This window comes from Oncorhynchus mykiss, chromosome 18 (genome assembly GCF_057628025.1).
Source record: "Oncorhynchus mykiss isolate SJ-2025 chromosome 18, ASM5762802v1, whole genome shotgun sequence".
Lineage (NCBI taxonomy): Eukaryota > Metazoa > Chordata > Actinopteri > Salmoniformes > Salmonidae > Oncorhynchus > Oncorhynchus mykiss.
Genome location: NC_143039.1, coordinates 13,932,512 through 13,947,927, shown reverse-complemented (window position 1 = coordinate 13,947,927; position 15,416 = coordinate 13,932,512). Strand labels below are relative to the sequence as shown.

The 15,416-nt window shown below is 46.5% G+C and overlaps 1 protein-coding gene across 18 annotated transcripts in view; it reads right to left on the bottom strand.

Annotated features, from left to right (window-relative positions):
* Nucleotides 1–15,416, bottom strand: part of vps8 (VPS8 subunit of CORVET complex) — a 109,308-nt gene that overhangs the window by 71,151 nt on the left and 22,741 nt on the right. For all 18 annotated transcript variants that reach the window (XM_090207192.1, XM_090207201.1, XM_090207195.1 and 15 more), the window contains exons 16-24: nucleotides 15,231–15,321; nucleotides 14,141–14,187; nucleotides 13,921–14,010; nucleotides 13,062–13,108; nucleotides 6,991–7,213; nucleotides 5,998–6,087; nucleotides 1,642–1,693; nucleotides 1,418–1,460; nucleotides 897–969 (exon numbers count right to left, since the gene is read on the bottom strand). In XM_090207192.1, coding sequence (XP_090063318.1) covers nucleotides 897–969; nucleotides 1,418–1,460; nucleotides 1,642–1,693; nucleotides 5,998–6,087; nucleotides 6,991–7,213; nucleotides 13,062–13,108; nucleotides 13,921–14,010; nucleotides 14,141–14,187; nucleotides 15,231–15,321 — 756 coding nt within the window. The remainder of the gene's footprint in view (nucleotides 1–896; nucleotides 970–1,417; nucleotides 1,461–1,641; nucleotides 1,694–5,997; nucleotides 6,088–6,990; nucleotides 7,214–13,061; nucleotides 13,109–13,920; nucleotides 14,011–14,140; nucleotides 14,188–15,230; nucleotides 15,322–15,416) is intronic.

The following is a 15,416-nucleotide window of genomic DNA, read 5'->3' as shown; positions in this document are numbered from 1 at the left end:
TTACAGCAACATGGGGGATGTAGAGAGGAGTATACCTCATTAACGCAGTCCTTACAGCAACATGGGGGATGTAGAGAGGAGTATACCTCATTAACACAGTCCTTACAGCAACACGGAGGATGTAGAGAGGAGTATACCTCATTAACACAGTCCTTACAGCAACATGGGGGATGTAGAGAGGAGTATACCTCATTAACACAGTCATTACAGCAACATGGGGGATGTAGAGAGGAGTATACCTCATTAACACAGTCCTTACAGCAACATGGGGGATGTAGAGAGGAGTATACCTCATTAACGCAGTCCTTACAGCAACATGGGGGATGTAGAGAGGAGTATACCTCATTAACGCAGTCCTTACAGCAACATGGGGGATGTAGAGAGGAGTATACCTCATTAACACAGTCCTTACAGCAACATGGGGGATGTAGAGAGGAGTATACCTCATTAACACAGTCCTTACAGCAACATGGGGGATGTAGAGAGGAGTATACCTCATTAACACAGTCCTTACAGCAACATGGGGGATGTAGAGAGGAGTATACCTCATTAACACAGTCCTTACAGCAACATGGGGGATGTAGAGAGGAGTATACCTCATTAACACAGTCCTTACAGCAACATGGGGGATGTAGAGAGGAGTATACCTCATTAACACAGTCCTTACAGCAACATGGGGGATGTAGAGAGGAGTATACCTCATTAACACAGTCCTTACAGCAACATGGGGGATGTAGAGAGGAGGATACCTCATTAACACAGTCCTTACAGCAACATGGGGGATGTAGAGAGGAGTATACCTCATTAACACAGTCCTTACAGCAACATGGGGGATGTAGAGGTCTGTCACAAAGGGGGGAACATTCCAGGAATCTGTCCCTGATACACACACGTACCTGGTTCTTGACTTGAGACACCAGGTCCTCTGGGATGTCTCCTAGTGGATAGGCCCGGCCTGCCAGAGAGCAGCTGAGGGAGGAAGGAAATACATTACTGTGTGTCAGAGAGAGAGAGAGAGAGAGAGAGAGAGAGAGAGAGTGTGAGTGTGTGTGAGAGTGAAACAGACAAACAGAGAAGGAGATAGAAAGAGAGATAGAGAGAGAGAAAGAGCGAGAGAGAGAGAGACAAACAGACAGAGAGAGAGAGAGAGAGAGATCGAGAGAGAGACAAACAGACAGAGGAGAGATAGAAAGAGAGATATAGAGCGAGAGAGAGAAACAGACAGAGGAGAGATAGAGAGAGATATCTAGAGAGAGAGAGAGACAGAGACAGACAGAGGAGAGCTAGAAAGAGAGATATAGAGAGAGAAAGAGCGAGAGAGAGAGAGACAAACAGACAGACAGAGGAGAGATAGAAAGAGAGATATAGAGAGAGAAAGAGCGAGAGAGAGAGACAGGATGTATATGTGTGACTGTACCTGATATAAACGAGCAGCTTGTTACCCATCACCACCTGTTCATCTGTCAGGCAGAAATAGACAAATCTTCTTTCTGAGTTATTTATTTATTAATTATTAGACATGTTGACTTGTTGAAAAACTACAAATCTTCTTTCTGAGTGATTTATTTCCGGAGGGCCTTGTCTTTACTCCCACTAAGAAGTCCAGGCTGGTGTTCAATGAATCATGGAACCAGTGCCTACCTGTGAGGGCCCTGCCTTCTCTCAGCGGGGGGCCAATGACCTGGAAGAGTTTCTGAAACACAGGAAGAGAAACCTCAGGGGTCAAGTTCATACATCTCCTTTGATTAAAAACTCCACTCTCTCTGACAGTTTGTCCCTAGGCTGTAGCCGTAGCACTACATCATTTCTTCATCAGGATTCTTTGTGACACCTCGTCTCATATTTCAAAAGGATTTTTCCCAGCAGCCTTAGGGCTTCTTTCATTTCTGTTAGATTCCTTTTAGTTTAGGTTGGTTCATTGAACAAATCAAAGCCCCCGTCGCTCCCCAGGGGACTGGTAGATAATGGTGCTGAGAGAACCAGATAACCAGAGAGAGGCAGAGAGAACCAGATAACCAGAGAGAGGCAGAGAGAACCAGATAACCAGAGAGAGGCAGATAACCAGATAACCAGAGAGAACCAGAGAGAGGCTGGGAGAACCAGAGAGAGGCTGAGATAACCAGATAACCAGAGAGAGGCAGAGAGAGGCAGATAACCAGAGAGAGGCAGAGAGAACCAGATAACCAGAGAGAGGCAGAGAGAACCAGATAACCAGAGAGAGGCAGATAACCAGATAACCAGAGAGAGGCAGAGAGAACCAGAGAGAGGCAGAGAGAACCAGAGAGAGGCAGAGAGAACCAGAGAGAGGCAGAGAGAACCAGAGAGAGGCAGAGAGAACCAGAGAGAGGCAGAGAGAACCAGATAACCAGAGAGAGGCAAAGAGAACCAGAGAGAGGCAGAGAGAACCAGATAACCAGAGAGAGGCAGAGAGAACCAGAGAGAGGCAGAGAGAACCAGATAACCAGAGAGAGGCAGAGAGAACCAGAGAGAGGCAGAGAGAACCAGAAAACCAGAGGCAGAGAGAACCAGATAACCAGAGGCAGAGAGAACCAGAGAGAGGCAGAGAGAACCAGATAACCAGAGAGAGGCAGAGAGAACCAGAGAGAGGCAGAGAGAACCAGATAACCAGAGAGAGGCAGAGAGAACCAGAGAGAGGCAGAGAGAACCAGATAACCAGAGAGAGGCAGATAGAACCAGATAACCAGAGAGGGGCAGAGAGAACCAGATAACCAGAGAGGGGCAGAGAGAACCAGATAACCAGAGAGAGGCAGAGAGAACCAGATAACCAGAGAGAGGCAGATAGAACCAGATAACAAGAGAGAGGCAGAGAGAACCAGATAACCAGAGAGAGGCAGAGAGAACCAGATAACCAGAGAGAGGCAGAGAGAACCAGATAACCAGAGAGGGGCAGAGAGAACCAGATAACCAGAGAGGCAGAGAGAACCAGAGAGAGGCAGAGAGAACCAGAGAGGACACCTGTAATACATATACCTCGTCCCTCCCCCCCATCAGTCTGCTTTCATCTGTGGGTTCAGAGGAGTAGCTTAACAACACACACTCAGCTTTCATCTACCTTCAGACTAAGAGGATCAGTCCCACAAAGGAAGGAGAAAGAGAGAAACACATAACACCAGGCTGAGACAGAGAGAGAGCGAGACAGGGAGAGAGAGAGACAGGGGGGGGAGAGAGAGAGACAGGGGGGGAGAGACAGAGAGAGAGAGACAGGGGGGGAGAGAGAGAGAGAGAGAGACAGGGAGAGAGAGAGAGAGCGAGAGAGACAGGGAGAGAGAGAGAGCGAGAGAGACAGGGGGGGAGAGAGCGAGAGAGACGGGGGGGAGAGAGCGAGAGAGACGGGGGGGAGAGAGAGAGAGAGACAGGGGGGGGCGAGAGAGAGAGAGAGACAGGGGGGGGCGAGAGAGAGACACAGGGGGGAGAGAGAGAGAGACAGGGGGGAGAGAGAGAGACAGGGGGGAGAGAGAGAGACAGGGGGGAGAGAGAGAGACAGGGGGGGAGAGAGAGAGACAGGGGGGGAGAGAGAGAGACAGGGGGGGAGAGAGAGAGACAGGGGGGGAGAGAGAGAGACAGGGGGGGAGAGAGAGAGACAGGGGGGGAGAGAGAGAGACAGGGGGGGAGAGAGAGAGACAGGGGAGAGAGAGACAGGGGGGAGAGAGAGAGACAGGGGGGGAGAGAGAGAGACAGGGGGGGAGAGAGAGAGACAGGGGGGAGAGAGAGAGACAGGGGGGAGAGAGAGAGACAGGGGGGGAGAGAGAGAGAGACAGGGAGGGAGAGAGAGAGAGACAGGGAGGGAGAGAGAGAGAGAGGCAGGGGGAGAGGAAGAGGGAGGGAGAGACAGAATGTGTGTGGAAGATAGTGTTGTTTATGTAGATTCTTTCATATCCAGGAAATAAGAAAACAATATGAAAGACAAAAGGGTGTGAAACCTGTCAGTCACTCTGGATAAGAGTCTAAATGACTAACATGTCAGTACCTCCATAGGGGTGATGTAGTCATTAAACAGTATTATAGTACCTCCATAGGGGTGATGTAGTCACTAAACAGTATTATAGTACCTCCATAGGGGTGACGTAGTCATTAAACAGTATTATAGTACCTCCATAGGGGTGATGTAGTCATTAAACAGTATTATAGTACCTCCATAGGGGTGATGTAGTCATTAAACAGTATTATAGTACCTCCATAGGGGTGATGTAGTCACTAAACAGTATTATAGTACCTCCATAGGGGTGATGTAGTCATTAAACAGTATTATAGTACCTCCATAGGGGTGATGTAGTCACTAAACAGTATTATAGTACCTCCATAGGGGTGATGTAGTCACTAAACAGTATTATAGTACCTCCATAGGGGTGATGTAGTCATTAAACAGTATTATAGTACCTCCATAGGGGTGATGTAGTCACTAAACAGTATTATAGTACCTCCATAGGGGTGATGTAGTCATTAAACAGTATTATAGTACCTCCATAGGGGTGATGTAGTCATTAAACAGTATTATAGTACCTCCATAGGGGTGATGTAGTCATTAAACAGTATTATAGTACCTCCATAGGGGTGATGTAGTCATTAAACAGTATTATAGTACCTCTATGGGGGTGATGTAGTCATTAAACAGTATTATAGTACCTCCATAGGGGTGATGTAGTCATTAAACAGTATTATAGTACCTCCATAGGGGTGATGTAGTCACTAAACAGTATTATAGTACCTCCATAGGGGTGATGTAGTCACTAAACAGTATTATAGTACCTCCATAGGGGTGATGTAGTCATTAAACAGTATTATAGTACCTCCATAGGGGTGATGTAGTCATTAAACAGTATTATAGTACCTCCATAGGGGTGATGTAGTCATTAAACAGTATTATAGTACCTCCATAGGGGTGATGTAGTCATTAAACAGTATTATAGTACCTCCATAGGGGTGATGTAGTCATTAAACAGTATTATAGTACCTCCATAGGGGTGATGTAGTCACTAAACAGTATTATAGTACCTCCATAGGGGTGATGTAGTCACTAAACAGTATTATAGTACCTCCATAGGGGTGATGTAGTCATTAAACAGTATTATAGTACCTCCATAGGGGTGATGTAGTCATTAAACAGTATTATAGTACCTCCATAGGGGTGATGTAGTCATTAAACAGTATTATAGTACCTCCATAGGGGTGATGTAGTCACTAAACAGTATTATAGTACCTCCATAGGGGTGATGTAGTCATTAAACAGTATTATAGTACCTCTATGGGGGTGATGTAGTCATTAAACAGTATTATAGTACCTCCATAGGGGTGATGTAGTCATTAAACAGTATTATAGTACCTCCATAGGGGTGATGTAGTCATTAAACAGTATTATAGTACCTCCATAGGGGTGATGTAGTCATTAAACAGTATTATAGTACCTCCATAGGGGTGACGTAGTCATTAAACAGTATTATAGTAACTCCATAGGGGTGATGTAGTCATTAAACAGTATTATAGTACCTCCATAGGGGTGATGTAGTCATTAAACAGTATTATAGTACCTCCATAGGGGTGATGTAGTCATTAAACAGTATTATAGTACCTCCATAGGGGTGATGTAGTCATTAAACAGTATTATAGTACCTCCATAGGGGTGATGTAGTCATTAAACAGTATTATAGTACCTCCATAGGGGTGATGTAGTCATTAAACAGTATTATAGTACCTCCATAGGGGTGATGTAGTCATTAAACAGTATTATAGTACCTCCATAGGGGTGATGTAGTCATTAAACAGTATTATAGTACCTCCATAGGGGTGATGTAGTCATTAAACAGTATTATAGTACCTCCATAGGGGTGATGTAGTCATTAAACAGTATTATAGTACCTCCATAGGGGTGATGTAGTCATTAAACAGTATTATAGTACCTCCATAGGGGTGATGTAGTCACTAAACAGTATTATAGTACCTCCATAGGGGTGATGTAGTCATTAAACAGTATTATAGTACCTCCATAGGGGTGATGTAGTCATTCATTCCCCTGTTGAACACGTAGATCATGGCATCATACAGCTGGTTGTCCCAACACATCTGGACCACCTGGATACACAGGGAGAGAACAGGTTACTACTGGAGTCTACAGACTTGTCATGCTGCTGATTGGAACAAGGTTAATGACAGTAGTAAATATCTAGAGGGAAGAGAGGCAACACTGACTGACAGACATCATCACCACCTCTCCTCTCCTCTTCTCCCATGTCTCCTCCCCTCCCCCCGGTCTCCTCCCCTCCCCCCGGTCTCCTCCCCTCCCCCCGGTCTCCTCCCCTCCCCCCGGTCTCCTCCCCTCCCCCCGTCTCGTCTCCTCCCCCCGTCTACTCCGTCCCCAGTCTCCTCCCCTGTCTCCTCCCCCCCCAGTCTCCTCCCCCCCCAGTCTCCTCCCCTGTCTCCTCCCCCGTCTCCTCCGATCTCCTCCCCTCCCCCCCTCCGGTCTCCTCCCCTCCCCCCGGTCTCCTCCCCTCCCCCCGGTCTCGTCCCCTCCCCCCGGTCTCGTCCCCTCCCCCCGGTCTCGTCCCCTCCCCCCGGTCTCGTCCCCTCCCCCCGGTCTCGTCTCCTCCCCCCGGTCTCGTCCCCTCCCCCCGGTCTCGTCTCCTCCCCCCGGTCTCGTCTCCTCCCCCCGTCTCGTCTCCTCCCCCCGTCTCGTCTCCTCCCCCCGTCTCGTCTCCTCCCCCGGTCTCGTCCCCTCCCCCCGGTCTCGTCCCCTCCCCCCGGTCTCGTCCCCTCCCCCCGGTCTCGTCTCCTCCCCCCGGTCTCGTCTCCTCCCCCCGGTCTCGTCTCCTCCCCCCGTCTCGTCTCCTCCCCCGTCTCGTCTCCTCCCCCCGTCTCGTCTCCTCCCCCCGTCTCGTCTCCTCCCCCCGTCTCGTCTCCTCCCCCCGTCTCGTCTCCTCCCCCCGTCTACTCTGTCCCCAGTCTCCTCCACAGTCTCCTCCCCCGTCTCCTCCCTACCTGTTGTATGTCGAGGCTGGTGATGTCCAGATGTATCAGACAGTTCTCTACACTGTCCATCATGTTGTTATCCTGTAGGTGGGTCAGCAGGTCTCTCATGACGGGAGCGGTCACACAGCCCAGACGCTCCGACACGATGTAGGGTTCCAAACTCTCCAGGAAGACCCCCCGAGCCACACAGTTCTCCACCAGGCGGGTATACAGCTGGTTAAACAGTAGGTCCCTATAGGACCACAGAGAGAAGAGCATGATCATCGTACCAGTTCTCCACCAGGCGGGTACAGTATAAAGCTGGTTAAACAGTAGGTCTCTATAGGACCACAGAGAGAAGAGCACGTTCATGGTACCAGTTCTTCACCATGCGGGTATATAGCTGGTTAAACAGTAGGTCCCTATAGGACCACAGAGAGAAGAGCATGATCATCGTACCAGTTCTCCACCAGGCGGGTACAGTATAAAGCTGGTTAAACAGTAGGTCTCTATAGGACCACAGAGAGAAGAGCATGATCATGGTACCAGTTCTCCACCAGGCGGGTATATAGCTGGTTAAACAGTAGGTTAAACACCAGTCTCAACGTCAACAGTGAAGAGGCGACTTCGGGATGCTGGTCTTCTAGGCAGAGTAGGGTTGTGTATCGGAGGACGCATGACTTTCGACCTTCGTCTCTCCCGAGCCCGTACGGGAATTGTAGCGATGAGACAAGATAGTAGCTACTAACAATTGGATACCACGAAATTGGGGAGAAAAGGGGGTAAAATAAAAAATAAAAATAAAATATTAAGATGGGCAAAATAACACAGACACTGGACAGAGGAACTCTGCCTAGAAGGTCAGCATCCCTGAATCGCCTCTTCACTGTTGACGTTGAGACTGGACAGAGGAACTCTGCCTAGAAGGTCAGCATCCCGGAGTCACCTCTTCACTGTTGAAGTTGAGACTGGTGTTTCGCGGGTACTATTTAATGAGGACTTGTGAGGCATCTGTTTCTACAACTAGACACTAATGTACTTACCCTCTTGCTCAGTTGTGCACAGGGGCCTCCCACTACTCTTTCTATTCTGGTTAGAGCCAGTTTGTGCTGTTCTGTGAAGGGAGTAGTACACAGCGTTGTACGAGATCTTCAGTTTCTTGGCAATTTCTCGCATTGAATAGCCTTCATTTCTCAGAACAAGAATAGACTGACGAGTTTCAGAAGAAAGGTCTTTGTTTCTGACCATTTTGAGCCTGTAATTGAACCCACAAATGCTGTGGCTCCAGATACTCAACTAGTCTAAAGGCCAGTTTTATTGCTTCTTTAATCAGAACAGAGGGTTTTCTAATTATTAATTAGCCTTTTAAAATGATGAACTTGGATTAGCTAACACAACGTGCCCTTGGAACACAGGAGTGGTGGTTGCTGATAATGGGCCTCTGTACACCTAATGTAGATATTCCATAAAAATCTGCCGTTTCCAGCTACAATAGTCATTTACAACATTAACAATGTCTACACTGTATTTCTGATCAATTTGATGTTATTTTAAAATGGACCAATATTTAGCTTTTCTTCCAAAAACAAGGACATTTCTAGGTGACCTCAAACATTTGAACGGTAGTGTATGTGTTATGGCTTCACACCCCCTGCTACATTGTGGATAAAGAGTTAACCGTCGAACAGAACACAGAAGCCTCTCCAACAAAATCCAGGTAGAATCAGGAATTCCCCAGGGCAGTTGTCTTGGCCCATTACTTTTTTCAATCTTCACTAACGACATGCTTTGAGTAAAGCCAGTGTGTCTATGTTTCCAGATGACTCAACACTATACATGTCAGCTACAACAGCGACTGAAACGACTGCAGCACTTAACAAAGAGTGTGTGGAAAGGAATAAGTTAGTCCTAAATATTTCTAAAACTAAAAGCATTGTATTTGGGACAAATCATTCACTAAACCCTAAACCTCAACTAAATCGTGTAATAAATAATGTGGGAATTGAGCATGTTGAGGTGACTAAACTGCTTGGAGTAACCCTGGATTGTAAACCGTCATGGTCAAAACATGTCGATACAGGAGTAGCTAAGATGGGGATAAGTCTGTCCATAATAAAGTGCTGCTCTGCCTTCTTAACAACACGATCTAGGGGTCCTAGGGGCCCTAGTTTAGTCACATCTGGACTACTGTTCAGTCGTGTGGTCGGATGCCACAAAGAGAGACTTAGGAAAATTGCAATTGGCTCAGAACAGAGCAGCACGGATGGACACAGACAGCTAATATTAATAATATGAATGTCCATCTCTCCTGGCTGAAAGTGGAAGAGAGATGGACTTCATCACTACTTGTATTTATGTTGAATGCACCGAGCTGTCTGTCTAAACTACTGGCACACAGCTCGGACACCCATGCATACCCCACAAGACATGCCACCAGAGGTCTCTTCACAGTCCTCAAGTCCAGACTATGGGAGGTGCACAGTACTACATAGAGCCATGATTACATGGAACTCTATTCCACAGTACTACATAGAGCCATGACTACATGGAACTCTATTCCACAGTACTACATAGAGCCATGATTACATGGAACTCTATTCCACAGTACTACATAGAGCCATGACTACATGGAACTCTATTCCACAGTACTACATAGAGCCATGATTACATGGAACTCTATTCCACAGTACTACATAGAGCCATGACTACATGGAACTCTATTCCACAGTACTACATAGAGCCATGACTACATGGAACTCTATTCCACAGTACTACATAGAGCCATGACTACATGGAACTCTATTCCACAGTACTACATAGAGCCATGACTACAAGGAACTCTATTCCACAGTACTACATAGAGCCATGACTACAAGGAACTCTATTCCACAGTACTACATAGAGCCATGACTACAAGGAACTCTATTCCACAGTACTACATAGAGCCATGATTACATGGAACTCTATTCCACAGTACTACATAGAGCCATGACTACATGGAACTCTATTCCACAGTACTACATAGAGCCATGACTACATGGAACTCTATTCCACAGTACTACATAGAGCCATGACTACATGGAACTCTATTCCACAGTACTACATAGAGCCATGACTACATGGAACTCTATTCCACAGTACTACATAGAGCCATGACTACAAGGAACTCTATTCCACAGTACTACATAGAGCCATGATTACATGGAACTCTATTCCACAGTACTACATAGAGCCATGACTACATGGAACTCTATTCCACAGTACTACATAGAGCCATGACTACATGGAACTCTATTCCACAGTACTACATATAGCCATGACTACATGGAACTCTATTCCACAGTACTACATAGAGCCATGATTACATGGAACTCTATTCCACAGTACTACATAGAGCCATGACTACATGGAACTCTATTCCACAGTACTACATAGAGCCATGACTACATGGAACTCTATTCCACAGTACTACATATAGCCATGACTACATGGAACTCTATTCCACAGTACTACATAGAGCCATGACTACATGGAACTCTATTCCACAGTACTACATAGAGCCATGACTACATGGAACTCTATTCCACAGTACTACATAGAGCCATGATTACATGGAACTCTATTGCACAGTACTACATAGAGCCATGACTACATGGAACTCTATTCCACAGTACTACATAGAGCCATGATTACATGGAACTCTATTCCACATCAGGTAACTGACACAAGCAGTAAAACCAGGTAAAAATACACCTTATGGAACAGCAGGGACTGTGAAGCAACACAAACATAGGCACAGACACATGCACACACACACACACACATAGATTTAGTACTGTAGATATGTGGTAGCTGTAGAGTAGGGGCCTGAGGGCACACAGTGTGTTGTGAAATCTGTGAATGTATTGTAATGTTTTTAAAATGGTATAAATTGGACCCCAGGAAGAGTAGCTGCTGCCTTGGCAGGAACTAATGGGGATCCATAATGAATACAAATGCTAGGAGCCTCTGGGGCAGGGATGGGACCATAATAGACTGATAATAGAATTCTCTGGAGCCGGGACGGGATGGCAGTTCTTAAGTGAAGGAAGGAGCCTTTTAGTCCAGTCCGAGTGCAGCAGAGAGCAGCCCCATTCGGCACAGAGATGGACAGAGAAAGGAAGATCTTGCTCTCTCTCCAAACTAAGGCCGACCACCACAAAGGGTTACGAAAGAACAAACTGAAAGCACGTTCACACAGGAACAAACAAACTGAAAGCACGTTCACACAGGAACAAACTAACTAAAAGCACGTTCATACAGGAACAAACTAACTGAAAGCACGTTCACACAGGAACAAACTGAAAGCACGTTCCCACAGGAACAAACTGAAAGCACGATCACACAGGAACAAACAGAAAGCACGTTCACACAGGAACAAACTGAAAGCACGTTCCCACAGGAACAAACTGAAAGCACGTTCCCACAGGAACAAACAAACAGAAAGCACGTTCCCACAGGAACAAACTGAAAGCACGTTCCCACAGCAACAAACTGAAAGCACGTTCACACAGGAACAAACAAACTGAAAGCACGTTCACACAGGAACAAACAAACTGAAAGCACGTTCACACAGGAACAAACAAACTGAAAGCACGTTCCCACAGGAACAAACTGAAAGCACGTTCACACACGGGAACAAACTGAAAGCACGTTCCCACAGCAACAAACTGAAAGCACGTTCACACAGGAACAAACAAACTGAAAGCACGTTCACACAGGAACAAACAAACTGAAAGCACGTTCACACAGGAACAAACAAACAGAAAGCACGTTCCCACAGGAACAAACTGAAAGCACGTTCACACAGGAACAAACTGAAAGCACGTTCACACAGGAACAAACTGAAAGCACGTTCACACAGGAACAAACTGAAAGCACGTTCCCACAGCAACAAACAGATGTCTTCTGGCAGCGGATTGACTCCCTTTGTTTGTCATGTTTAATACAGTTAGTTTCATATGCGCTGAGTGATCTTTATGTTGTTAATAATGACAAGTCAAATGCCTAGTTTCTATGTTTTGTAGTAAAACAACCAATTAGTAGGAAATGCCTACTCCAAATTGGTTAAAATCACATGATGCACACCGATGATGTCATTGGAAACACTCATCTTTCTCCATCTTTTTAAATACAAAACATAGAAACTAGGCATTTTCACATATGTTGATGTTGGGGTGGTGCTGGAGAGCTGATGAATATAAAGCAGAATTATTTTTAAATATCCCTTTAATGCACGCTTTGTCCCTTGAAGAGAACCCCCAGTCAAACAACATAAAGATCACTCAGCGCATATGAAACTAACTGCATTAAAAATTTAACCTGGTGCCAGAAGAGATCTCAGTTTGTTCTTTCTTAACCTTTTGTGGAGGTCAAGCCTTCATTTTGAGAGAGATGACAATTTGTATGACATTTTTTTTTTATTTGACCATTATTTAACTAGGCAAGTCAGTTAAGAATAAATTCTTATTTACAATGACGGCCAAACCCGGACGACGCTGGGCCAATTACGCGCCGCCCTATGGGACTCCCAATCACAGCCGGTTGTGATAAAGCCTGGAATCGAACCAGGGTCTGTAGTGATGCCTCTTGCAATGAGATGCAGTGCCTTAGACCTCTGCGCCACTCGGGAGCCCAAAGAGACAAAGAAAGATCTTCCTTTCTCTGTCCATCTCTGTGCCGAAGGGGCTGCTACTCTGCTCTACTCTGACTGGACTAAAAGGCTCTTTCCTTCACTTAAGAACTGCGGATGATATGAAGTTAAAAAAAAAAAAAGTGAATTGTCCCTTTAATGAATAAGCTAGCAGAGTGCTGGGAATAGGCAACGCAAGGGCCATTAGACGCGATGCGTGTGTGTGTGTGTGTGTGTGTGTGTGTGTGTGTGTGTGTGTGCGTGCGTGTCTGTGTGCGTGTGTGCGTGCGTGTCTGTGTGCGTGCGTGTGTGTGCGTGCGTGTCTGTGTGTGTGTGTGTGCGTGTCTGTGTGTGTGTGCGTGTCTGTGTGTGTGCGTGCGCGCTTGCGTGTGTGCGTGTGTGTGTGTGCGTGTCTGTGTGTGTGTCTTACGTCCTCTGCAGCTGCAGACAGTAATCTACCATGACAGGCACCATGTCCTACGGACAGAGAGAAAGAGAGGGATGTAGGGATGAAGGGAGGATGGAGAGAGAGAGAAAAAGAGCGATTAGCTACTCAACCCAGGCAGCCTAAGCACAAGGACAAGCCTTAAAGGCGAATGAAAGACAGGTTTCAAGGTCCCGATCGTTGTCAAACTGAACCGTGGGACGGATTAACGTGTGTATCGTGGGGTGTGTGCGGTGTGTGGTGTGTGTGCGGTGTGTGGTGTGTGTATATCGTGGGGTGTGTGTATATCGTGTGTGTGTGTGTATCGGGGGGTGCGGGGTGTGTGTGTGTCTGTATCGGGGGGGTGCGGGGTGTGTGTGTGTGTATAGGGGGTATGTGTGTGTGTATAGGGGGTATGTGTGTGTGTATAGGGGGTATGTGTGTGTATAGGGGGTATGTGTGTGTGTATAGGGGGTATGTGTGTGTGTATAGGGGGTATGTGTGTGTGTATAGGGGGTATGTGTGTGTGTGTATAGAGGGTGTGTGTGTGTGTGTGTGTGTGTGTGTGTATATATAGGGGGTGTGTGTGTGTGTATAGGGGGTGTGTGTGTGTGTATAGGGGGTGTGTGTGTGTGTATAGGGTGTGTGTGTGTGTGTGTATAGGGGGTGTGTGTGTGTATAGGGGGTGTGTGTGTGTGTATAGGGGGTGTGTGTGTGTGTATAGGGGGTGTGTGTGTGTGTGTGTGTGTGTGTGTGTGTGTGTGTGTGTGTGTGTGTGTGTGTGTATAGGGGGTGTGTGTATGTATAGGGGGTGTGTGTGTGTGTATAGGGTGTGTGTGTATAGGGTGTGTGTGTGTGTGTGTACCTGGAAATGTTGTTCCATGATCTGTATCTTGCCGTGTTCTGGACATTTCTTCACTGAGCGCTCCACATACTGGAACAGAATCTCAATCATCTGGAGAGGAAGTACAATCAATCAATCAATCAAATTAGATAGATTTCTTTGTGGAAGGGGGGTGGAGGAGGGAAGGTAGGAAAGGAAGGGAGGAGGGAAGGATGGAGGGAAGGATGGAAGAGGGATTCACCTTGTCTGCCACTACACCTTTCCTCTTCGCTGGGTCGCCAAACAGCCCTGGAAAAATTACAGACATTCACAGTACATCAACACAATCAGTCAAAGGGTTGTGTGTTTTCACTTTAATAAGAAAAGAAAAATCTAGGTGAAAACTCTGGTATTAAATGTATAATGGCCTCTGTGCCATCAGTGAAAAGGCCTCCAACAGGAAGCCCTCGGAATGTAAAGTCCTGCAGTGTATAAATGATTCAAGGACAAAACAGTGAAAACACCTGTCCTTTATAGTACAGAAGAGGCCAGGCGTTCCACACAGTAGATCTCAGACCTTCTGGAGCTGGTTTTCAGTTGTTATGACAACTGTAGCAGTGACATCATAATGACATTCTATTGATGTCCGATATCAAACTTGTCTTGTGAGAAAGTAACAACAGGCTGCCTGCCTCCAATAGAGCATAAAAGTTGTATTTTTAAAAACCAATAAACCCATCTGTTTATACATTAATTTTAGTAGATGTCAATCCAGAAAACCAGGCAACTAAAAACAACTTTCTTAACAATGTTCTTGATTGGTTTCTAGATTGTTAGCTAGCTTAGCTGGCTAGCCTGTTCAAATAATGACCATGTCATAGTTGACAAGCTAACTTATATTCATTATTACAGCAAAATAAACTCACAACAAGACCATTATTTGCACGTTAATGGCGAGCTAATTACAGTAAATAGTTTACGGTTGTTGAGTGTGTCGTCGCGGTCTCAGTCAGGTAACCATGACAACGGACGCAGCGACGGGCTACAGACATTCCACCGGAGTATAAATTAAATGTTGTTCTGACCAGAGACACTCGCATTCTAATTGTCTATAGACAATAGACTATGTCAATAGACAAAGTATAAACCAGCCCTAAGAGAGGAGTGGAGGGGGAGAGGAGAGGAGAGGAGGGGAGGAGGAGAGCGAGAGGGAGAGGAGAGGAGGGGAGGAGGAGAGGGAGGGAGAGGGGAACAGAGGAGGAGAGAAAGGGGGGGGGGGGAGGGGAAGGGAGGGGATTGGAGGGGGGGGGGGGGAACAGAGGAGGAGAGAAAGGGGGGGCGAGACTATTCACCCAGTACAGCCTTGGCGGTGCCCTCATGGAAGGACCAGGCCAAGGACAGAGCTTCAACAAAACGTTCCTGTTTCAACAGACAGTCCACCCGCTGTGTGAGAGAGAGAAAGAGTTAGAGCACTGAATGTCTCCAGCAGCACAGATCCAATAAATCCCCCTCAGAGAGACACAGGTCCATTAAATCCC